This window comes from Crotalus tigris, unplaced genomic scaffold (genome assembly GCF_016545835.1).
Source record: "Crotalus tigris isolate CLP2741 ecotype Arizona unplaced genomic scaffold, ASM1654583v1 scf7180000024285.889131, whole genome shotgun sequence".
Classification (NCBI taxonomy): domain Eukaryota; kingdom Metazoa; phylum Chordata; class Lepidosauria; order Squamata; family Viperidae; genus Crotalus; species Crotalus tigris.
Window position 1 is genome coordinate 347812 of NW_024100458.1, and position 25445 is coordinate 373256.

Below are 25445 nucleotides of genomic sequence, written 5' to 3' on the forward strand. Positions count from 1 at the left end.
CCTTCTCTTAATCTACTTGCACATGAAATTTTGGTTTCCTAAAGTAATAATTTTGAAGTCACCTCTTTTAAATATCTTTATGTTATACTCAGCTCGCTTGTCAAATCAAAATAATTTTGAATTTTATTTCTGCCATCTAGCATATTAGGTTTGCCACCCAATTTTGTATTATGTGCAGATTTGATAAGCATTCCTTCCATTCCTTCAAGCAACTCATAAATTAAAAAATTGCGGAGAACTGAACGTGCAGCACCAATTTTTATACCACCTTAATTTGATATTTCATTCCAGCTATTGAGAAGAAATCATTGATAGGCATTCAGTGGGTAAGATTTCTGAGCCAGTCAACATATGTGTAGGGTGATAGTTTTATTTATTTAATTTTAGAAAGATATTTACAATTACAATCTAAATTTTATATATTTAATAATAATAATAATAATAGTAAAGCTGGAAGGTACCTTGGAGGTCATCTAGTCCAACCCCCTGCTTGGGCAGGAAACCCTACACCATTTCGGACAAATGGCTGTCCAGTCTCTTCTTAAAAACTTCCAGTGTTGGAGCATTTACTGCTTCTGGAGGCAAGCTGTTCCACTGATTAATTGTTCTCACTGTCAGGAAGTTTCTCCTTAGTTCTAGGTTGCTTCTCTCCTTGATTAGTTTCCACCCGTTGCTTCTTGTCCTGCCTTCAGGTGCTTTGGAAAATAGCTTAATTCCCTCTTCTTTATGGCAGCCCCTGAGATATTGGAATACTGCTATCATGTCCCCCCTTGTCCTTCTCTTCGTTAAACTAGACATACCCAATTCTAGCAACCGTTCCTTATATGTTTTAGCCTCCAGTCCCCTAATCATCTTTGTTGCTCTTCTCTGTACTCTTTCTAGAGTCTCAACATCTTTTTTACATCGTGGTGACCAAAACTGGATGCAGTATTCCAAGTGTGGCCTTACCAAGGCATTGAAGAGTGGTATTAATACTTCACGTGATCTTGATTCTATCCCTCTGTTAATGCAGCCTAGCACTGTGTTGGCCTTTTTGGCAGCTGCAGCACACTGCTGGCTCATATTTAAGTGATTGTCTACTAGGACTCCGAGGTCCCTCTCACAGTTACTACTATTGAGCATGGTGCCACCTATGCTGTACTTGTGCATTTGGTTTTTCTTGCCTAAATGTAGAACCTTGCTTTTTTCACCATTGAATTTCATTTTGTTAGTTAGTGCCCAGTGTTCAAGTCTGTCCAGATCCTTCTGTATCTGAAGCCTGTCTTCTGGAGTGTTGGCTATTCCTGCCAGCTTGGTGTCGTCTGCAAATTTGATGAGTTCCCCATCTATCCCTTCATCCAAATCGTTGATGAAGATGTTGAAGAGTACTGGGCCCAGAACAGAGCCCTGGGGCACCCCACTACACACTTCCCTCCATATAGATGCAGTTCCATTGAGGACCACTCGCTGAGTACGGCCGGTCAGCCAGCTACGGATCCATCTGGTGGTGGTTCTGTCTACCCCACATTTTTCTATCTTGTCAAGTAGTAGGTTGTGATCTACTTTATCAAATGCCTTACTGAAGTCCAAGTAAATTATGTCCACAGCATTCCTCTGATCCACTAATTTTGTCACTTGGTCAAAGAATGCAATAAGATTTGTCTGGCATGATCTATTTTTGACAAACCCATGTTGGCTTTTAGTAATGACTTTGTTTGCCTCTAGGTGTTCGTTGATTCGTTGTTTGATTATCTTTTCCAGGATCTTCCCAGGTATTGAGGTCAGGCTGATAGGTCTGTAATTTCCTGGATCCATTTTTTTTCCTTTTTTGAGGATGGGAACTACATCAGCTCTTTTCCAGTCCTCTGGTAGTTCCCCTGTGTTCCAGGATCTTTGAAAAATATAGTTCAGTGGCTCCGATATTACATCTGCCAGTTCCTTGAGAACTCTGGGGTGTAATCCATCTGGTCCTGGCGATTTGAACTCATCTAGGCTGGACAGGTGCTCCCTAACCATTTTCTTGCCTATCTTAAATTGTGTTTCTGTTTTGTTTTTTATGGCACTATTTTTGATAGGTTGGTCTGTTTTTTCCCTTTGTGTAAAGACAGATGCAAAACACGAGTTAAATAGTTCTGCTTTCTCCCTGTTGTTTGTCACCTTCTTGCCACTTCCACCCACTAATGGACCAATCGTTTCCTTCACTTTTTTCTTGTTTTTTACATGTTGAAAGAAGCTTTTTTTGTTATTTTTGACTTTGGTCGCAAGCCTTAGTTCATTTTGAGCCTTGGCTTTCTTCACTTCATCTTTGCAGGCTCGGGCTATTTATATAGGCCTCTTGCGTTTATATGAGATCATAAATGTTATAAGATTTCATTGTTCTTACCTGAAATATCACGAGGAATTTTGAACAGATATGCCAAATTTTCTGAGATTTCTGAGGCTCCAAGATTTCATAAGATTGTAGGGCAAGACCCTGAAATATCTAACCTACTACACAAAAGGAATGGAGGGTGATGTATCCTAAACATTCATTTGAATACTATTATTTCAACTGTTTCAATAATAGAAAACTATGTAGACTACAGGCTATTTGGACTACTACAAGCTTAAAATAAAATGCATATATTTCAACATTTTTTTTTTTTTTTGAAGTTTAGAGCAAAAAACTGCAGCTGTTTCAAGTTTAGTTCCAGTGGAAAACAGTCAATTTGACCATTTCAGTGAAAATTTCTGAGCAGATTTTTTTTTCTTTTGGTTACAAGCTCCAAGCAAAATAGGTATCCATTTTCCACATCCTTATCTCTCCATTCTCTAACCTTGCTATCTTCCCTTCATTTTTTTAACTGTGGAATAAAGCATCCATACTATGGGGAGTTAGGTAAATCTAGCAAAAAGTAAACTTGGGTAAAATTCGTATTCTGGAAAAGATGCAGTTTCCAATGACCACCTGAGGAAGAAGAATACAGTAATGTATTGAGAAGATATTTTTGCAGGTTGTAAAGATGAAAGAGATGTATCCGGCTTCACTTAGCCATTGGGAGAAAAGCACTGAGGTATCCAGAGGCACAGGAAAAACTGGGAGGCTCCCCAGTTCCCCTGAGGCAACTTCGCTGCTGCTCAATTTTATAGAATATATTAGCACCTCAAGAGAAACTTCTATGGTAGTGAGAAGAAGTAATTTCAAGCTTGCTTTTTGTCAAAAAGGTCTTTTTCTTCCTCAAATGGTGGCAGCCTGATTTACAGTATCGTAGCTGCCCTTAATTTCTGGTGTAATTAAATTATTTCACAAAATATTATAGGGCTGCTCTTGACTTAGGGTGCCAAATCAATACAGTAACTCTAACTCTGTCCCAGTGTTGCATAGAACATTGGACAGGAAATATTGAAAGAATCCTTCTTTGCTTTCTCATTCCTTTACCTATGGTAGCTTTTTGAGATCTGCCAAGTTTGGTTGGGTGCTGTCAACCGGCTGGGCTAACAAACATGATATTGAAATACAGCTGGTAGACATATGACAATTTATTTTAAAATAAATATGGTATCATAGAGTCTGAACAATGTTGAATCAGCTACTAGATCTGCCCTTTTGAGATAATTTAAAATGCCTTTATCAAGGAAATTGTTGTTTCTCATCAATGCTATCACATCACGTTAAACTGATTTCTTTCTCACAATCTAAGTGTGATCTTTATAAATTATAAGTTGCATTTATGTACCATTTTGTAGTATTCCCAAAATGGAAAGTGTACAGAAACTGAAACTACAGATTTCTGCATTGAATAATGAATAAATTCAGTTTTTATTACAATAAAGAGCTTTAAAAGGGTTGAGAAGGAGAATATTTTAAAATTTCATTTACAGCACAAGCAAGAATATTTTAACTTAATTTTAATTAAGATAATTTGGCTGTAATATTGAGAAATGAAACTTAATAACTCTGTGGGGAAAAATAGAAAATTGTCTATGAGTCAGAGTGCATATGGGCAATTCCCCACTACTATCCCCAATCCCATGTCCCTGCTGACGTTTTAAGCAGGTTAGCTTCATGTTTACTTTTAGCTCCAGCGGAAAATCCAGTCCATCCAAAATAATAGAACAGTTTGAAGGTTCAATACTGTAGCATTTCGTAAGAAATAAATATATATGTTTAAATAAAAGATCACTGCCAATACTGACTTCCCCGGATATCTATCACTCTCCCCAAAGTACTCCCAAGATGTTTCCTGGGAGCATGATTGTTTTGGGAAACACAGACACAAGCATGCCCATGTAGGATTCCCACAGTCCACCAATAGATGGGGGAGATTGGTTCTTAGATGAAGGGCAGTGTGTGGAAAGAAGAATATTGTCTTACCCTACCTATCTTCTGAAAAGTGTCAGTTAAAGTGATTGAGAGCATTACCCTTTTGCATGGAAGCCATGAGAAGTTTCATTTGGAACAAGGTCTGCTTTCTAGAAATTTAAAAGAAGAACCCATTAGTAAAATAATGAGCTAATTACGAAACATCTTCTAATGTAAATTTTTCCTATATTTTCTTTTAATTCATTTATATCACAGGCTATATTAACACTGAAAAATGTAGTTTCTTCTGAGCATTGCTTTCATAACGGGTGTGCTCCACAATTAAGCCAGGATTTCTCCCCCAAAAAGCAAATTTTTATGCTTATTCAGCCTCATAAAAATCTAGTTATATTCATAGATGTACCTCAGGTGCTTCAATTCAATTGTAGTTGAATACTGTAGTGTTAAACCTCTGGGACAATTTTCTTTTAGTTGGAATAATTATTTCATTGTGTCACTGAACATATGCTGCTGTTCTTCTCTATGACATGCTCCTACTGCACAATTCATAGTGTTGCTTACACGGTCCAAAATTAAGACTTGCAAGCAAAGTAATACTCCGCCAAATTTCAGTGCATGCAATTAAAAAATGTCATGAGGGAAAGTGCAAGCCTATCGCCGGAGGCTTCTCTGCATGTTGTGCCTGTAACTGCTGGCTCATTTTTTCAGTGCCTCATAGTCTGGAAATCAAACATTCCAGCTAAGGCAATTATTGGTTTTGATAACAGTATACCATGTCCTGTAATTTACTGTGGAGAGGAATTGCTTGACAGCAATATAATTGCCAGGATGGGGCATACATCCACAGAGATTCAAGGTATCCGTATGTTTGCAGCTATAGTTTTCAACAGGGACTGGCATTTGAAGTGTTGATGGGGGAGCTACTGCTTACTTCAGATAGTCTTGCAGTTTTGGTTTGACTGAAAAAGTTTACCAGCAGTTACTCCAGCGATTATAAGATAGCTACTTTTCTTTTACTTACTTTTTAAAAAGAGTTGAGCAGCTCGGTCTTTTGCATATTTCGGCAGTGGATTAAGACATGGCCCTTTTTCACAGCAGTGTTTGGAAAGTGAGGCAAACATGCTGCTTATTCAGTATTTTGTGCACTTAAAATGGTTATAGGAACAGTCTTTGGGAGTAAGGGTATCCATGTTTGATACTACTTCCATAACTTAATTTTCAAAATAAAATTTTAATTAACTGAAGAGAGGAATTCAAAGAGAGCTCTAGAACAGCGGTTCTCAACCTGTGGGTCGGGACCCCATTTGGGGTCAAACGACCATTTCACGGGGGTCGCCAAACAACGCAGTCCGCCATTTTTTTCACCTTTTCCTTAGCTGTGCTACTCCCTTTTATTCTCCAGTACAGGAGATGGATAATCCACGGATGGGTTTTCTCTGTCTGCCTGCTCTTGAGACCAAGTAGCCAAAGCTTGACACGCCCCCACTTCCTGTGGAGTCCATTCTTAACTTGGTCTCTGCTCGGAGAAGACTCGTTTTGGCGTGGCTCTCAGCTTATCAGGTTAGACAAGAAATCCATTGATTGATTATCCCTTGATAATTGGCTTCCCCTTCCCAAAAAATTTCCACCTATAGGAATTTAACCACAAAATTTTCTGGGGATCAGTCCTGATCTCAAACCTAAAATTAAAAAGGGGATTGGTGGGGAGGGAAATTTCCCCACAGATATCAGCCAGCCCCAGGGCTCTGGGGGGTGAAAAGGGGGGGAAGAAGGCATCAGCAGAGACTACTTGCTGAACCTTTTCCCCAACCACTAAGTTTTCCTTGGGATCATCCCTGATCCTATATTAAAATTGAAAAAGGGGGTGTGGGGGGGGAAAACTCCCCACGGATCCCAGTCAGCCCCAGGGCTCTGGAGGTGGAAAAGGGGGGGAAAAAGGCATCAGCAGAGACCACTTGCTGAGCTTTTCTCCCCAACCTTCCAAGGGATTTTTTCCTCAAATTGGGGGAAAAAATAACAATCTCCAGGTCCGGATTCAAACTTGAATTCGGATCATCGGAGATTCCCTAGCAGCCCAGGGCAACCGCGGGCGCCATTTTAGTTGCCGTTTTCAGACAACAAAGGCAATCCCTGGCTGGGATTCCCTTAAAACGTCACAGCGCGCCAAATTTAAATCCCCGGGCACAAGCAGCTTCTGGGAGGCTGCGGAGCTTATCTTCAGAGGGAAACGAAGCACAGGAAGGGAGTAAACCAACCAAGAAACGGAGGCTAGAGAACCCTCCTGGGATCTGCAAAGCCCTTTTTCAGGGAGAAACGAGCTGTGGCTGCCATCTCTTGCCAGAGAAAGGCAAACCGAGCTTAAGGAAGCTCTACATCATATCTGGAATCACTGATAGAGGCGGAATAGGAGCACACAACCAGCGCTCCACCCCCGATACACACATATAATAATAGGACAAAATATAATAATAATAAAAATAGATACATAAATTTTAAAAATAATAATAATAATAATAATTAAAAAAAAATTTTTTTTTAAAGCTAAAAATTAAGCGACTGCAGGGCCAACAGGCCTAAAGACAGAACACACAATATTATCATCATCACCATTATTGTTGTTGTTGTTATTATTATTATTATTTTATTATTGTTGTTCCTATTATTAGTATAATAGTAATAGTATTAATAAGAATAAATTCCGCTCTAGGTGACCGCCATTTGATACCTGCTGTGTATTAAGTCAGGCCTACAGACCCTTTTGAGGTCGCCACTGATATTTTTTGCCTCCCTTTTCCTTTTTCTACTGGTGCACGTTGCCTGGTCACCTAAGGCCTCCGGGCGGAACCCAAAGAGTGGTTCCAAACGTGCCTTCGGTACCTCCCTCAGCTACCGTGACCTTAGCCCAGAGAGAATTTTTTTGTTGTGGTCGGGTGATCAGGGGAACAGTCCTGGTACTTGTTCCAATTTCGCTCCCACCAATACTTGCCTGCCTGAGCGTCTTCTCAGTTTTTCTGGGACTGCTCAAGCGGAATGGAGGGACCCTCGTTGCCTCAATCCATGAGCACGACCCCTCCACCTCCCAATTACGGCTGCAACACACCTTCTGACCAGAAGGCGGCAGGCAAGTGCAAAGCGAAGACAAAACACTCGCTCAAGAGGCCCTCCAAGTTGGCGGAAAAGCAAGCCAGCCGTAGGCACCAGGCCCTGGAGAAGGAGTTCTCCAGAGCGCAGAGGCAGGCCCAATTGGAATTGGTTCAAATAGCGGCCACCGAGATGGAATTACCATTGGGTCCATCCACATCAACCCAGAGCGCGTGGTCCATTCCAGGAACACCGCAACCACTGGTTCCGCCATCTACATCAGCCCAACAAACAACCATGGCGGCAGGCACAACCACTGAGTCCAACTCTCCACCTGCGGTCACCACACCCAAAGGTAATGACATAGGGGACATCTGGGCAGATGGACGGCTAGAGGCCCTATTAACCAAAGTGGTGGACCGAGCCCTAGCACAGCGCTCCGCCCACCACGACCAGGGGCCCTCCATCTCAGCCATGCCACACTCGGAACTCCCCTCAGAGTCCTCAGGCATTCAGGAACCCGTCTCCCCGGCCCAGTCCTCCATGAGTGGTTATTCTTCACCACAAGAGGAGGATCAACCTGGGATCTCTATGTCAGAGGATGAGGAACTTCCCCCTGAGCCCCCCTCAGGGGGATTATTTAATCCCAACCGCTTCCTCACGATACTACGCAAGGCCACAGCCATTGCGGACATGGGGACGGATCAGTTTTCTCAGCCGCAAGCGACACCGGCCACCACATCCAGACCCGTATTCGTAGAAAAGGTGACAACGCAACACCATATACCTTGCCCCGCCATTTTCCTGAAAGGGATCAAGAAGCCATGGGACTCTCCCGCTTCCTTCCCATCAGTGAGTGGTACGGACAAAAAATTATACAGCACTGCCACAGACCTCAATGAGGCCTTAGAAATTCCTAAAGTAGATGAAGTCTGGACCCCCTTGGTCTCCCAGACAGCCATGGCTGGGGACCTAGTGGAGGCCCTTAAGGCAGATGACAAAAAGTGGGAACAAGCCTTTCGCAAAACCCACCAGACAGCGGCATGGGCCATCAAAGCAGCCACCTCGGCCTCCTTTTTTGTCCGGGCCACCCTCATCTGGTTGCAACAACTACAAACCATAGTTCCTATGGAGGACATACGAACACACCAGGACCTGGCTAAGATGGTAGCAGCCACGGAATACGCTGCAGACGCAACGTTCCAATCGGCCATTTTTTCATCCAGATCCATAGCATCCAACATAATTGCCAGGAGAATGCTATGGCTAAAACACTGGCAAGCTGACACCAAGGCTAAGTGGCGGCTAGCGACCGCCCCTTACTCAAGCAACGGTCTGTTTGGGGAGGCCTTGGACCCCTATCTTGTAGAGAACAAAGACAAGCGGAGGGTCATGGCACACTTGAACAAAAGGTCAGACAAACGTACCACACCTTACTTTCGTAGGCAATCCTTTCGCCAACCGACAACCACGCCTATCAGTCAGGCACCCAAGCCATTCACTCCCAGGCAGAACAAACCGTACGGCCGCCCCTACGACAGACCGGGGTTCCAGCCCAGACAACAAAACCAGTCGAGACGACCCTTTCGTGGAACGGGTCGTCCGTACCGGAAGACAAAATGACTCCTACATAGACCTACCCATTGGAGGAAGACTAGCTCACTTCTTCCACCAGTGGGAGCAGACCTCCACGGACAACTGGGTACTACAAACCATCCAGTCCGGGCTGTCCCTGGAGTTCCTGGTCACACCCCCAGACCGACTCATCAACTGCTCGGTCTCCAGGAACCCCACCAAACGCAAACTCATGCAGGAGGCCATCCAACACCTGTTGGACATTCAAGCAATAGAACCGGTCCCAGCGGAATACAGAGGCAGAGGATTTTACTCCATCCTCTTCGTGGTTCCAAAGACTTCAGGAGGATGGAGGGCAATCCTGGACCTAAAAAACCTCAACCGCTACATCACATACAAAAAATTCAAGATGCAATCCCTTCAGTCCATCCTGGGAAGCATCAGAGAAGGAGACTTCCTGGCATCGATAGACCTCACGGAAGCCTACCTTCACATCCCCATCCACCCAAACCACCGCCGGTTCCTACGTTTCTGTTACGGGGGAAAACACTTCCAATACAGAGCTCTCCCCTTCGGTCTATCTTCGGCACCCAGGGTATTTACCAAGATACTAGCAGCGGTAGCCGCCAAACTGAGAAAAATCCCAATACGCGTCCAATGTTACCTAGATGACATACTAATCCAAGCAACATCCCTACAGACAGCTCAGGCGGACGTAAGGACCGTCATTCGCGTCCTCCAATTACACGGATTCTCAGTAAACTTTCAGAAGAGCCAGACAGTTCCCTCGTCCAGGCTGCTGCATCTGGGGGCCATGATAGACACAACCAACTGTATGGTCTATCTCTCCCAAGACCGGGTGGCCGGCATCAGGGAACTGGCTCGCTGGGTTCACAGGCAACGTTCAGTTCCGATACTAACACTTTCCCAATTATTGGGCAAGATGGTATCGGCCATAGCCATTGTACCCTGGGCCAGGCTCCACCTACGGGAACTACAGTGGTTTCTGCTCCCGTACCAACGGCAGAACACCAGCGCATCCAACCACCTAGTCAGGGTCACGGCACAAATCCGCAGGGCGCTACGCTGGTGGTGCTCTCGGGCCGTGACCAAGGGGTCACCCTTCAAGGAACCAGTCAGAGTTACCATCACTACAGACGCCAGTCTGTATGGTTGGGGAGCCCATCTGGACTCCCAGTTTGTACAGGGACGTTGGTCCGCCACGGATCTGAGAAACAACATCAACTGGCTAGAACTCAGGGCTATCCACCTAGCCTTGCAACAATTCAAAGACAGAATCAGAGGCCACCACGTTCTAGTCCTAACAGACAACGTAGCAGCCAAGGCGCACATCAATCGGCAGGGGGGGACCAGATCAAAAACCCTGATGACAGAGTCACGACTCCTATTCAGCTGGGTAGAGCCCAATCTGAAGTCACTAAAAGCGGAACACATATCGGGGGTCAACAACCAGCAAGCGGACTTCCTAAGCCGCACCACAGTGGACCCTTCGGAGTGGGGGCTACACCCGAACTTGTTCCTAGACATCTCCCGCAAGTTCGGGTACCCGATCCTCGATCTGTTCGCATCATCAGACAATGCCCAGCTCCCCAGATTTTACTCTCGTTACTTCAACCCGCGAGCAGAGGGGACGGACGCTCTGAGAACTCAGTGGCCTCAGGGTCTGCTTTATGCCTTTCCCCCACTACCACTCATACCGGCGGTCATCCGAAAGCTGATTCAGGAGCGGGCAGAAGTGATCCTAGTAGCACCATATTGGCCACAGAGACCGTGGTTCGCCGACCTGATAAACCTGTCTCAGTCGCCCCCATGGAACATTTCCCCTCATCAAGTGTCCCTACACCAGGGAACCATCAGTCACCCGGAACCCCAATGGTTACAACTGACCGCCTGGCACTTGAGCGCCAGATAATGGCACAGGAACTATTCTCTCCCGGGGCCATTACCATAATTCAAGCTTCACGCCGTCCGGCAACAAACCGCATTTATGACTCCACTTGGAAAAATTTTTGCCTTTGGTGCAGGGAACGGCAGTTTGACTTACACAAACTCTACATCCCTCAGATAGTAGATTACCTCTTGGAGGGACTAGACAGAGGCCTCGCCCCCGCGACCATCCGCAGGCAAGTGGCGGCCTTGTCCACCCTCCTCACCTGCACGGATTCGGTTCCCTTAGCTCACCACCCCAGGATCCGCGCCTTTATCAAGGGCGCCTATAACACCAGACCTCCAGTAATTCACAGGTACCCGTCCTGGGAACTACCGCGAGTCCTTCACGCACTCACTCGGTCACCATTTGAACCATTGGCGACCGTTTCCTTGCGACACCTGTCGCTAAAGGTGGCGTTCCTGATTGCCATCACATCGGCCAGACGAATTTCGGAACTGGCCGCACTGTCAGTCAGAAACGACCTATGCATTTTCCACAAGGACAGGGTGGTCCTTAGGTTAGATCCTGCCTTCATACCGAAGGTGAATTCACTCTTTCACAGGACACAGGAAGTAATTCTCCCAAACTTCTGTCCAAATCCAACACATGACCGGGAGCGGCAGTGGCATACATTGGACGTCCGCAGAGCCTTGCGGCGTTATATAAAGCGTACAGAACCCTTCCGCAAATCGGAGGCCCTATTTGTGTCCTTCCAAGCGGGCACCTTGGGGCGGAAAGTTTCCGCGGGCACCATTGGAAGGTGGATCCGAAGCTGTATCGCAGAAGCTTACAATGTATCATCCCTGCCGCCCCCAAGTCATCTCACAGCCCATTCCACCCGAAGCGCTGCAACTTCGGCGGCATGGGCTACCCAGGCGTCAATCGAGGAAGTTTGCAGGGCCGCGACATGGTCCTCGCCTTCCCCGTTTATACGACACTACAAGATAGACCGCTTTGCATCGGCGGACGCTTCCTTTGGTAGGAGGGTCCTCCAGCAAGTTGTCTCAGAGATCAATCTACCGGCCTTATCTGTTTCCCACCCCTTGGGACAGTGAGGCTTTGGTACATCCCATCCGTGGATTATCCATCTCCTGTATTGGAGAAGGGGCGTTGGTCTTACCTGAACGCCTTTTCTCAGTACGGAGATGGATAATCCACACCCACCCCAAGGCCAGCAGGCTGCTAGTAGGGAGCTGAGAGCCAATCATCAGCCAATTTGCCCTCGTTAAGAATGGACTCCACAGGAAGTGGGGGCGTGTCAAGCTTTGGCTACTTGGTCTCAAGAGCAGGCAGACAGAGAAAACCCATCCGTGGATTATCCATCTCCGTACTGAGAAAAGGCGTTCAGGTAAGACCAACGCCCCTTCTATTGGCTTTTGAAAGCCAATAGAATAGACCACAGGTCGGCAACCTGCGGCTCCGGAGCCGCATGCGGCTCTTTGAGCCTTCCCCTGTGGCTCCCAGCCTCCTCTGCCTTTGCAGAGAGAGACAGAGACAGAGAGAGGCAATTGCACTTCCCTGCTTCTCTCTCTCTCTCTCTCTCTCTCTCTCTGTGTGTGTGTGTGTGTGTGTTTTGTGTGTGTGTGTGTAAAAGAGAGTGCACTCACAGTGTTCTCGGAGGAGCTGAAAAGCTTTCTGGGCGGAGCTCCTCCCTTTGCTGCGTCTCTGAAGGAAGCAGGAAGCAGGAAGGGAAGGAGAGAGCTAGCTAGCCCAGCTAGGCTGACTCAGGAATTCTGGGAGTTGAAGTCCATGAGTCATAAAAGAGACGAGGTTGCATACCCCTGAGCTTGTTGGACAACAGCCTGAAGCTTGCCAGGTGAGCAGCAGATAGGAGGGGAGGGGGAGAAAGAGAGAGAGAGAGAAAGAGAGAGAGAGAGGGAGAGAGAGAGAGAGTGGGGGAAGAGGAGTGGCAGACCAAGGGAAGATAGAGAGGGAGGGAGAGAGAGACCCTTTTGACATCTAAAATGAAGATAACACTGCATATATCCTTTTTTTACCTGTGTGTGTATGTAATTTTATTCTCTTAAAGCATTCTCTTGGTGATCATTGTTTTAATAGTATGGATATTCCCAAGAGTCATATTTTTACTTTTATTTTTAATGTGTATATGTGTGTGTGTGTGTGTGTTGTGTGTGTGTGTGTGTGTGTGTGTATCACACACACACACACATATATATGTAGGTCTTTGGTTGTTCGGGTCTTTGGTTGTTCGGGTTTTCTATATATATATATATATTATATATATATATACACACACACACACACACACACACACACACACACACACACATACACACCTATAATAAAGGTAAAAAAGGATATATGCAGTGTTATCTTCATTTTAGATATCAAAAGGGTTTTGCGGCTCCCAGTGTTTTGTTTTTGGTGGGAAACGGGTCCAAGTGGCTCTTTGAGTGTTTTGGGTTGCCTACCCCTGGAATAGACTCTCTTGAATAGAGTCTAATTCTATTGGCTTTCAAAAGCCAATAGGAATTGTCCAGGCTGTCTCTGCCCTGCTGAGCCCGCCAAAAGTCCCATTCTGCAAACGGTGCTGCACCAGTTGAGTAGTCCTCGACTTACGACCGGTTGAGTAGTCCTCGACTTACAACCGGTTGGGGGTTGCAGCATTAAAAAGGTTGAGAACCACTGCTCTAGACTAAGAATGAAAATGAAACTTCAGACCTGTTGCTGATATATTTCAGTAAGGCAGGGGTCTTCAAATTTGGCCCTTTTATGACTTGTGGACTTCAACTCCCAGAATTCCTCAGCCAGCGTGCCTGGCTGAGGAATTCTGGGAGTTGAAGTCCACAAGTCATAAAAGGGCCAAGTTTGAAGACCTCTGCAGTAAGGTAATTGTGCTGCATTGGTTGCTCTTGAATCCTGCTGTGACTTGAGGTCCCCAAAATGAACATTGATCCTTTGTAAAATGAAGGCACTCAGTCTGAAGTTCAGAACTATATGCAGCTCCCAGAATCTTGGATGCAATACATAGAGCTTCTCCAAAAACCAAATTGGGAGTAGCTGTATTTAATGTGTCTGATTATTTAAATTTCAATCTTTGTTTTAGCCCTGCCTATGTATATGCTATTCATCAGCCAAGGCTACCTCAGACACCAAAAAAGTTGGCCATCCCTACTTGGGTTTTCAAGGAATTAGTCAGCCATGCTGTTTCATTTTTAGTACTTGCACACAGTTGTGTACCAGAATTGCCTGATTCAGAACTAGACAGATAGTTTATGAAAGTAGAACCTTGATAGGTGCAGTCTAAAACATTTGGATAGTACATGAGTGAGGGAGACTTTTTTGGATTCTTTAGTTTGTAGTAGAATAAATCAATCATGTATATTATTAAAATCTATGTAGGTAATTAATTTTCACTGACGTACTGAGGACAGAACCCATTGATTTGGTAGAAGAATGTAAATGAGAGAGTGGCTGTACTTGCTTTGTCAAATATAGGTAGTCCTCAACTTCTGACCGTAATGAAGCATAGAATTTACATCATAAGTCATGATGGTTGTATGTCGAGGCACCCACATGACTGGATCCAATTGTATGACTTTTTTGTAGTGGCCATTAAGTGAATGCCATGGACATTAAGAGAATCAATGTATTCCTATGGATATCTTTGTCAGAAACTGGACAAAAAGAGCAGAAAGCAGCAAAACTGCTGTAAATCATAGCCATTGGACCATGAGAACACTGCAACAGGACATACCAGTTGACCGATTGCCCAAAATGACTGTCTTCTTCGCGTGTGTGTGTGTGTGTGTGCGTGTGTGTGTGTGTGTGTGTGTGTGTGTGAGAGAGAGAGAGAGAGAGAGAATGTACAGGTGTTAGAACCCTGGATTCAGATTATAAGTAGCTTTTGGGGATCCATCGTAAAGGTTGCTAACCTATACACTGCATAAATATTCTAATTCCCTCAACAGCTTCATTTATTGCAGTTAGATTCAAAAGTCTGAATTGAAAGGCACTAAAAATAGGTGATGTGTTAACATTAGCCAAATAAAATTAACAAAAGTAATTGTCTTTGTTCTTTATACAACCTGTTGGTCCTCCTGAAAATCATTATCATATCATTGACAGAGGCTTGGGGGGGGAGGGGCAGCCCAGTCCTTTCACAGGTAAATATAGGTAGTGATCCTGTTGCTTGGCTAGTCTTAGAGCTTTTTCTAGTACTCCTGAGGAAGGGAAGGAACAGATAACATTTCTTGGTTGTGGTTTACTCCCTCAGGGCAGGCTAAATATACTATTGATTCTCTTGGCCACAGTTTGGATTGTTTCCTCCTACGCGGAGGCTTTTTTTTTTACAGGGCTTAAAAACTTTTGGGATAATAAATGCTGACACTTGGTGGCCCCTACATCAGGGCTCCCCAACTTTGGCAACTTTAAGACGCCAAGGTTGGGGAGCCCTGCTCTACATGCTTCCTGTGAAAGGAAAAATAAAAATTTGGACATTTTCCTTGATGCAGTAGAGGGGTCCATTCTATCTTTCAGTTGATAAATGTGGATGTTTCCATTGCTGACTGAAGACCAACTGCACTTCAGATGCAGTTTGAGACCTCTTCATTTCTGTTTCTGGAAAAAAGTGAAAGCAGGGTTAGCTGCTCATCCAAGGAGAAAAAAGGACTTGTAGTTCCTGCATTTTTTTTCCCTGTTATAAATGGTGGGAGTAAGGACTAAGACCTTTCCATATATTTTAACATTTAAAAATAGGCAGATCTATCTATATGTGCTCCTCCAATCTGGCAAAGATACTGTACTGGTATATTCTGGAATGTTCCTGGATGAAGCTTGTATTATTTTCTCGCTGCCTAATTCACAGAATTTTGCAAACGGCCCAAATGGGCATGATCCACTGCTCAGGAGCCATGCATTTTTACTGCCTTACTGATACTTTATAACTGCAAAAGTGGAGAAAAAAATAGAAACAAGAAAATAAGCAGAGCATCAATATTTATTTTTAGCAGGTCTAGATGGAATTGAAATGGAGGGTCCCCTCATTTATCATTTTTCAATAATACGTTATTGCATAGCTATGTTGTGTCTACAAAACAAAGCCTTTCTCTTCTCCCACAAGTTTATTTGCGCTGTGAAAAATCAGAGATGGGGCGGCAACAAATGTGAAATTTTCTGGGCTGGGTATGAAATAGACTAGAAAAAAGTTGAAACCAAATTAATTTGGAAATGTAGTCACATTACATTGTCCTGAAATAATAGTAATTCCAACACTGAAATAATAACAATTCTTAAACATAGATAGAAAACTGCAGTGGATCTTCAAAATATCTAGAAGGATGGTTTTTTTTTTATGAATGAGCAGCATTTTTTAGTTTGTAGAAGCAGAGCCATAACAATATCTGAGTGGTATTTTGGATTTGGGATTGAGGGAATCAGATGTAGGTAAGCAGAAATTTAAAATTAATGCTATCTGGATGATAGAGAAGAAGGGGATAGCTGCTTTACCTTTTTGAAAAAAAATATGCGTTTAGATACCAAAATATACTATTCTGGATATATCCATATTAACTAAAACCAAATGATTATATAGTATGTAGGGAAAAGTAAATGCAGCTAGAATAAATTGTAACTCTTACACCTAAAGCTGTAAAATTGTAATTGCCTAATGAATTTCTGATAACCTGACCAATCAGTTCCATCTGCGTGTGGGAGGATGTTTTCTTTTTCTTGCTAATATGTTCTTAAAAATATTATATGCTGGTCCCACATATGTGTATTACTAATATGTGATCCAAAAGCAGTGTGAAGGAAAATCAGCATGTCTGAGGGTTGTTCATCCTGGTTTCTAAGCCTGCCCTCATAACTCTGTATGGCCATTCTCTGTTGGCTAAGAGTGACCATCCTCTGCAGATCAGTTTTTCACCCTGGCCGGGATGTGTTCTTCTGTATACAGGAATCTCAGAGACACTTGTCATATTTTATCCAGTCATGGTAATGAGTTCTCTCTTTCTTTTGAATGCATTCTACGCAGATGAAGATCAGATATATTGCAAACACATTTTAGAGCTTTTAAACAGGATTTTATTTAAAACACGAATATTCAAAGATATCGCTTTTCCAATACCAGATAAAAATGCTAAAGTAGATACTTCTCCTTTTAAAAAATGGGCTTCCCTAGTTATGTGAGAGAAATTCTACAACTGGATTTCCATCCCTACAGATGATAGATGGATCGATATTGATTGAAATTTAACAAAAGAATAGCATGCTTCTGAATAAAGAAGGAAAGCTTTGGGGTTAGTCTTATGCTGGGTTCAAAATGGTGGGGTGCGTCCTGTTCTTTTCCCACAAAAATGGGGTTTCCTGGTTATGCGAGAGAAATCCTGGAACTGAACAATCCTGATTGGAATCATCCCTATAGGAGATGGTGAGATAAATCAGTATTTGTTGGAATTAGTGTAGAGTAGTTACTAGTGTCGAGTAGCTTGCTTCTAAGTAAGGAATGAAGGTTTACTGTAGGTGTTTGGTCTTTAGCGAAATATAACTGTCAAGTTCTGGTTTGAAATGAAGACATGTTTTTAGGATAGCTGAAAATCCTAAATCTTAATCCCTTGCCCCCAAAGATCCATATTTTGTATAGAGCACATATGTTGTAAATATCATTTGGTGCATTGTGTGAGGAAGCATTTATCTATGGTTGATATTAAGGCATTTTCCTTTATGTTCTCAGGGGTGGACATTGATCCTATGACGCATGCCCGGAAGAAACAGCTCTTGCTTCTGAAATACTCAGCTGGTTCTGCTGGCCAAGCTTTGTCACCGATTGACGGTGAGAGAATGGATAGGACTGAGGTGGAGGGCAGCAAGCAAGGAAATGGTACTGAAGGGCAGAAAATCCAGACTAGACTTGCCAATGCGACTAAAAGCAGGAATTTGCAAGAATTCCGAAAGACATATCCCTTAAGGAAACGCCTCAGCTCCTCTGTGGACAAAAAAACCTGCTCCGTGCTACTCACAAGGCTAGAAGATGTAGCTGGATCACTGTCAGAGGAGACTCCAAGGGTGATGAAAAGAGGTCTTGCCAGTTGCGTAGATGACTTCAGACCTTCCTGCCTTCCAGAACAAGTTCAGGTAGCAGGAGCAGGGAAACAAGACTCTTCTACAGGCAAATGCCAGCTATCATGCCTTGGGACTGAGGAGGAAGAGCATAATGTCTGCCTCTCGGAGCCCAGAAAACGGAGACTAGCTTCCTTGAATGCTGAGGCAGTGAATAACCTGCTCTTCGAACGGGATGACAACTTATTATCTGGCAGGCGTTTTCGAAAAGATTCCCCCCAGATTAGTGGGATTTGTTGCACTAATAGCATATGTTGCAAAGCTCAGGGCTCATGGCCCTTAACAGAAAAACGAGGCACTAAAACAGTGAAGGGAAAGAACCAAACTAAATCAAGTCAGAAGTGTGCTCCTTACAATCAGTCCCTGGGCGGTGGCTTTGAAGGGAAAAGCCGGGAGGACAAAGGAATTTCCTACCATCCTGCCCCAAAGAGATTGGCCAGTCTCAATGCTGCAGCTTTTCTGAAACTGACTCATGAGAAAGACCAACCATTAAAACCCAGAAGTAAATCAACTGGAGAAAGCAAGATGGAAGGACACAGTTCCAAGTCAAAACTCAAGTGGGCCAAAGCCAATGGAAAAAATTGTGTTAAATCCAAAAAGGAAGTATCCTCTGTCAAAATAGAGGGTCAGCGTAACTGGCAAGGTGTCTCTGAGGGTGCATTTAGAAAAGCAGTTCATCAGGATTCTCCTAGAATCTATGGGAAAACGGAATCCATCAGTTACACACCAACACCTAACTCTTCTGAAGGCACAGAGGGTTTCTTCCACAGACTGCCTTTGCTAATGGGTGGGCAAGCTTCCATGAAGCCTGAATATGGAAGACCTGGAGAGAAATCTCCTACCCCCAAGCAGGAATTTCATCAGCCTTCCTTCCCAGTACCTCAGTTGCATCCTTTGCCTGTTCCAGGCAATCATCCAGATTGTGGCTGTCTCTTTGAATCATCTGACTTGACGCCATTGAATGGATTTTATGTTTATTATGGCCAAAGTGGATATAATAGCTACACTCATTGCTCGATATACCCGAAGGATGAGTTGTCACAAGCAACGGGTTGTGAGGGACTTTTGGTATCTCCTGGTTCCTTACCGTCTGACCCTTCGTTTCAGCCCTTTCATTGGTGTAGCTCTCCATATTGTTGTGGAGAGGGACCAGCAATTAACAGCTTCAGCCTTTGTGGAGTTATGCATGTACCAGAAAGCAGAGTTGGTAGTGTGTATACAGGGCGGAATGGCTACCCGTATAAGATGCCTTTTGCAGCAGGTAAGTCTGTAAACATTTCCTTTTGCTAAAAATGTTAATATTTATGGGCAGTTAAGTCTTTGAACAAAATTATTTCCTTGTTGCCAATAGATGATATACTTGCATTGCCTGGATGATTGGACGCTGGGATACTGTGCTGTCCTTCAGAATCTCTGCACCTGAAGTAGGAAGTCCATGTGGGTTAGGCATTTTTATTCACAGGCAAAGCTAGAGGTTGGAATCAAAAGAGCTCCCCCATGAAATCTCATGCTAAAAGGAGATGTCAGTTGCATTTTCTTGAACTGTGATGGCGCAATGGTTAGAATGCAGTATTGCAGGCTAATTCTGCTGATTGCCAATTGCCAGAAGTTCGGTAGTTCAAATCTCACCGGCTCAGGGTTGACTCAGCCTTCCATCCTTCTGAAGTTGATAAAATGAGGACCCGATTGTTGGGGGCAACATGCTGACATTTTGTAAACTGCTCAGAGAGTGCTATAAAGCGGTATATAAGTCTAAGTGCTATTGCTATTGCTTGTAGCAGCCCAGTCGCTCCTTTCAGAGATCTTAGGGTCAGTCCTCTTCTGTGTTGCATCAAGTTTTGCACATGGGACATATCTTACAAACATGTCTCCATTTGATCCTTATATTTACCCCATCAACTAAAATGCTGGCAAAACTTGCCAGCTGCTAATATAGAGATTCCACTTCATGTTTGGATAATTCAGTTGTAACTTGAGTAGTCCAAAATATAAACCAGCTCAGTTAATGGAATGTCTTGTTCAAGTTGTAATCCAAACCTAGTGTTTGGCCTATATGTGGTTTCCTTAAGCAAGCATCAAAGGCATAAAAAAAAAGAGGCAGATGTTGCAGAGGGATGCAAGAAGTAGGATAACACAGAGGAAATAGTGCTGCTTCAGGTCTCTGTTCTTCCCTGTTTCTGATTGAAGCTGTGAGCATGACACGACTGATTCATGTTACACGTAATATGATATGGATAGAGATACTTGTTGGATGAGTAGTGTACTGTTGTTTTCCCCAACCAGGTACTCTGCAGCTAGGGTGAGAGTGGCTAGCAATTTGGGGAATTACAGTCCTAACATTCTGCAAGGTAAACAGATTGAGAAGGCTGCTGTAGGAGGATAAAATATGTGGATACTAGAAAGAATGTGGAATTTTTCAGTCTTTTCTATCATTCTCAGCAAGGGAGCCTTTAATTGCAGATGTTTCCTGGGAATTCTCCAGCAGGATGACTGTAGAGTCCAAATGGATGGGTTCTATGACGGCCTTCCTGCCTGGCAGACTGGGTAAAAACTTCGGCCACACCCCTTCCTTTGGGCGTGACCCCAGTTTTGACTCAGTCTCGAAGCCTGGTAGAAGTGCGAGAAGCAGCTCTCAGAACAAACTAACTTAACCTAAAAAAAAAAAAAAAAAAAAAAAGGGAATCCCCTCTTCCTCCAGTTGAACGAAAATTTGTCTGGCAGCGGATAGGACTCGAGAGAGGCAGCCGGGATCGGCGGATTCGTGAGTGGGGCGTCAGGGACTAACGGGAGGCTTGGAGCCGGACCGGATCGCTCGCCCGCCGATAACCGGCCCACCGAGCAGCTGTTGGGGCGGGGGTTTCACTACCGGATTGCTCGCCGCTCTCCGGGGCCGCCAAACAGCTGAGCGGTTCGGGCGATAGAACGAGGCGCCGCTCAGCGCCAAACAGCTGAGCCGCGCGGAAAGCGTGATTGGGGCCGATAGAACGAGGCGCCGCTCAGCGCGAAACAGCTGAGCCGCGCGGAAAGCGGCTAAACCGCGGCGCCGCTCGGCATAGACCAGCGGAGCGGCGCGAGAGCCTCAGAGTCAAAGATCCGCCATTGTTTGAACCTCGTGGATTCCCGGGCTAACATTAGGAGGCGTGGTTTCTTCCCCATTCGCCATTTTGAGCGAACGGACCTTCCCGCCGTTTTCCCTTGGGGGCGGGGCCATCCGGACTCCATTCCCTTGCAGACAAAGGGGCAGCCCTTAAGCTAAAATCCGGGATTATCGCAAGAAACTGAGACAGGAGGAAGGAAGAGGGAAAAGGAAGAGAACCCTTTCTGATCGTGGTCTGCTGCCACAGCCACAGACAGGGGGAGAGAGAGGTATAAACTGCACTTTCTCTGGACTAAGTGAGGAGGTGAGGAGGAGTATTTTTCTCTGACTGTTCCTATAGTGACCTTTAGTCACTGCCTTGCAGGATCTTCTGTCCAAAGACTCCTGTCTGTCCGGCCATTGTTTGTATAGGCAGAGGAGGGCTCAGCCCCAAACATCTGCATCTGATCTGCGTATCCTGTCCCCCACTCCAGGCACTACCTACTCGGGGTGTCTGGCACAATGGCAGACAATGTCTCGTATTCAGTCACACAGGTCCCTCAATTGTCCCCCCCACAGCAACAACAAAAACGCAGATCTTCTGAATCTGAGGTGGGGGGGAAGAAGAAAGCTAAAACAAAACACCTTTCTCAGAAGGGACAGTCTAAAACGGCTGAGCGAGAGGCTTTGAGGAGACATTTGGCTTTAGAAAGACAAATTAGCAGGGCACAGAGAACCAATGCCAATGGGACAAATTCGGTTTCCCCTGTCCCAGCGGTGGCACCCAGCACAGACCCTACTGCCGAGGAAGTGCTTAAGACTTGGTCTCCTCCTGGGGAAACTGAACAGTTAGACTCCTCCAACCCCTCCTCACCAGCTTCTTCACCCGACCGCACCCCAGCGCCTCACTCTAACGACAAAGCGCAGGAGGGCATTTGGTCGGCACAATTCCATGCATTCATGCAGGATGCATTCTCCCAGTTCATGGCTTCTAAGGGACAAGTGGCCTTTCACACACCCCGTAAGGGTCGGGCTAGGCCACCCCCTACCAGCACCTCTGAAACTTCCTCTCAACTGGGAGAGGGTGACTCAGTGGACCTCGACATGTCAGACATGCCCCTCTCGGAGGACGAGGAGACGGCACCTGAGCAGGCAACGAGCTCTGGACTCTTTAACCCAGCGCTCCTAAAATCACTCCTGGTAAAGGCTGTTTCCACAGTCAACCTAACATCAGTACAGGATGAGAAGCCCTCAACAAGCAAGGAGGCCAATCCTCTGTTTGCCAAAAAGGTTCCACAAGATAAGTACATCCCATGTGCGGAGGTCTTCATGACCACGCTGGAGGAACAATGGTCCTCACTTGCAAGCCCACCGGCACCAAACAGCGCGGAAAGAAAGCTTTTCAATCTATCTCCCTCCTTCTCTAACATGTTAGAGGTTCCCACTGTCGATAACCCATTAATCTCATTATTTTCTACCTCCGCGATTCCAGGAGACATGGCGGAGGTCTTGAGGCCTGAGGAGAAGAAATTTGAACACTCACTCCGGCGTTCCCATATGGCTGCAGCCTGGGCGGCCAGAGCAGCCACTTCCTCATCTTTCTTCGCGAGGGCCAGCATCATGTGGCTGAGGGAACTGCAAGGCACGGTGCCTCCAGACCAGGTCAGAATACACCAAACATTGGCCAAGCTCCTCGCGGCCTCGCAATTTGTCTCAGACGCTTCACTGTACGCAACAAAGTATGCGGCTAGATCCATTGCGGCCACAGTGGCCTCACGTAGGCTACTATGGCTCAAAAATTGGAAGACAGACCTGAGGTCCAAATGGCGTCTTTCGACGTCCAAATACAGTGGAGTAGACCTATTTGGTTCCATTCTGGACCCACATGTCAGCGAAGGCAGAGACAAGAAAAAAATCCTAGTACACCCATCAAAGAAGTTAGACAGGAGAGGCAGTCAGGACTTCCGGAGACAGGGTTCCCGCCCAGGAAGCCCCTGGGAATGGAGGCAGCCCTTTCGATCAGGGCAATCCTGGGACTGGCCCAGAGGCTCACGATCCTTCTACCCCAGACAGGATCGAACCCAGGATCGCCAGAGCCCGGGAGCCAGGGGCCAGTTCCAGTCCAGACGCCCATATAGGGGAGCGGGAGGCAGATCCTTTAAACGCACCAAGTGACGCCAAACAGGATACTCCCATTGGGGGCCGGTTAGGAAATTTCATCAGGGTCTGGGAGCTGACCACGACCGACTCCTGGGTCCTGGAAACGATCAGACATGGCCTGACCTTAGACTTCTGCTCTCCCCCACCAAACCGGTTCATCAGATGTCCCATCTCCAGAAGAGCACACAAGACGAGGCTGATAACTTCGGCTATAGTCCACCTCCTGCCAATTCAGGCCATAGAGAAGGTACCAAAGGAGGAGGAGGGAAGAGGATTTTACTCTATCCTCTTCGTCATCCCAAAGACATCAGGAGGGTGGAGAGCAATCTTGGACCTGAAGGGCCTGAACTATTTCATAAAGTACAGGAGGTTCAAGATGCACTCCTTAAAGTCCATACTAGCCAGCGTCAGGGAAGACGATCTACTATCCTCAATAGATCTCACAGAGGCGTACCTACACATCCCCATCCACCCCAGCTACCGGAAATTCCTCAGATTTACCTACGCGGGGCGACATTACCAATACAGGGCATTACCCTTCGGACTGTCGTCAGCACCAAGGGTATTCACAAAGATCTTAGCTGTACTAGCGGCCCATCTCAGGTTGATTCCGGTTCGCGTCCAGTTTTATCTGGACGACATCTTGATTCAGTCCAGATCTCGGGAACAAGCAAGGACAGATCTCAAGACCACAATCCGAACCCTACAGGGGCACGGATTTTCGGTCAATCTAAACAAGAGCCACCTCATTCCCTCAAGGAGACTGCAACACCTGGGCGCGGTGATAGACACGTCACAGTGCAGGGTATTCCTTTCCCAGGAGCGACTGATCAGCATATCCAAGCTAATCCACCAAATTCAAAAGATCAGGAGAGTGCCCTTGCTACAACTCTCGAAGCTCCTGGGAAAGATGATATCTTGCATGGGCATCATCCCATGGGCAAGGCTCCACTCGAGGGAGTTGCAGTGGTTCCTCCTACCCTACCAGAGGAGGAACCTCAGCACCTCCAACAGGAGTGTGCTGGTACCAGCACAGGTGATGAAATCACTAAAATGGTGGCTATCCCCCATGACACTCAAGGGGAGCATATTCAGGGAACCGAACAGGGTCACGCTCACGACAGATGCGAGCCTGTTCGGATGGGGAGCCCATCTGGGGACCCAGATAGCACAGGGCCAGTGGGGTCAAAAGGACCTGTCACACAGCATCAACTGGCTAGAGCTCCGGGCCATACACCTGGCCCTCCGTCATTTCTCACACCTAGTAACGAGGAGACACGTCCTCGTGCTTACAGACAATGTAGCAGCCAAGGCACATGTAAACAAGGAGGGAGGAACGAGATCAGTGGAACTAATGAAAGAAGCATTGGTTCTGGCTCGGTGGGCAGAAGCCAATGTGAGTTCCATCAGAGCGGAACACATCTCAGGGGAAACAAACACCCAGGCGGACTCCCTGAGCAGAGCCAAGGTGGACCAGTCGGAATGGCGTCTGGACCCGGCTCTCTTCGAGGAGATCTCCCGGAGGTTCGGACAACCGCACCTAGATCTATTTGCCAACCACAAGAATACACAACTCCCCAGGTTCTTCTCCAGATTCCCGTCCCCGGGATCGGAGGGAACGGATGCTCTCAGGTGCCGGTGGCCGGCGCAACTCCTGTACGCCTTCCCACCGCTGCCACTAATACCGGCAACCATACGCAAGATGATCCTGGAGGGCGCAGAAATGGTCTGCATTGCCCCTCACTGGCCACGGCGCCCGTGGTTTGCCGACCTCGTGGACCTTTCGATATCACCTCCGTGGAGGATTCCCCCGGACAGGGTAAAACTCAGTCAGGGCAAGCTTGTACACCCAGATCCCCAGTGGCTACAACTAGCCGCTTGGCATTTGAGCGGCAAAGCTTAACTAAACAATCTTATTCTGCAGGGGTGATATCGATCATACAGGCATCACGAAGGGCGTCCACCAATAGGATTTACGACGCTACATGGAAGGGATTCTGCAGGTGGTGCGCTTCGCTTCACCTAGACCCGACCACAGTATCTATCCCCAATATCCTAGACTACCTATTGGAGGGTCTTAATAGGGGCCTGTCAGTCAATACCATCCGCAGACAGATTTCGGCCCTCTCAACCGTACTCTCCTGCGACAACTTAACTTCCCTAGCACAACATCCAGCGATTAATGCCTTCTTAAAAGGGGCGTCTAACACAAAGCCCCCAGTCATACACAGGTACCCGTC

General features: G+C 45.9%; 1 protein-coding gene across 3 annotated transcripts in view; it reads left to right on the top strand.

Annotated features, from left to right (window-relative positions):
* Positions 1-25445, top strand: part of BAHD1 (bromo adjacent homology domain containing 1) — a 106193-nt gene that overhangs the window by 35618 nt on the left and 45130 nt on the right. For all 3 annotated transcript variants that reach the window (XM_039323833.1, XM_039323834.1, XM_039323832.1), the window contains exon 2: positions 17584-19230. In XM_039323833.1, the coding sequence (XP_039179767.1) occupies positions 17601-19230 (1630 nt within the window). In that variant the 5' untranslated portion in view covers positions 17584-17600. The remainder of the gene's footprint in view (positions 1-17583; positions 19231-25445) is intronic.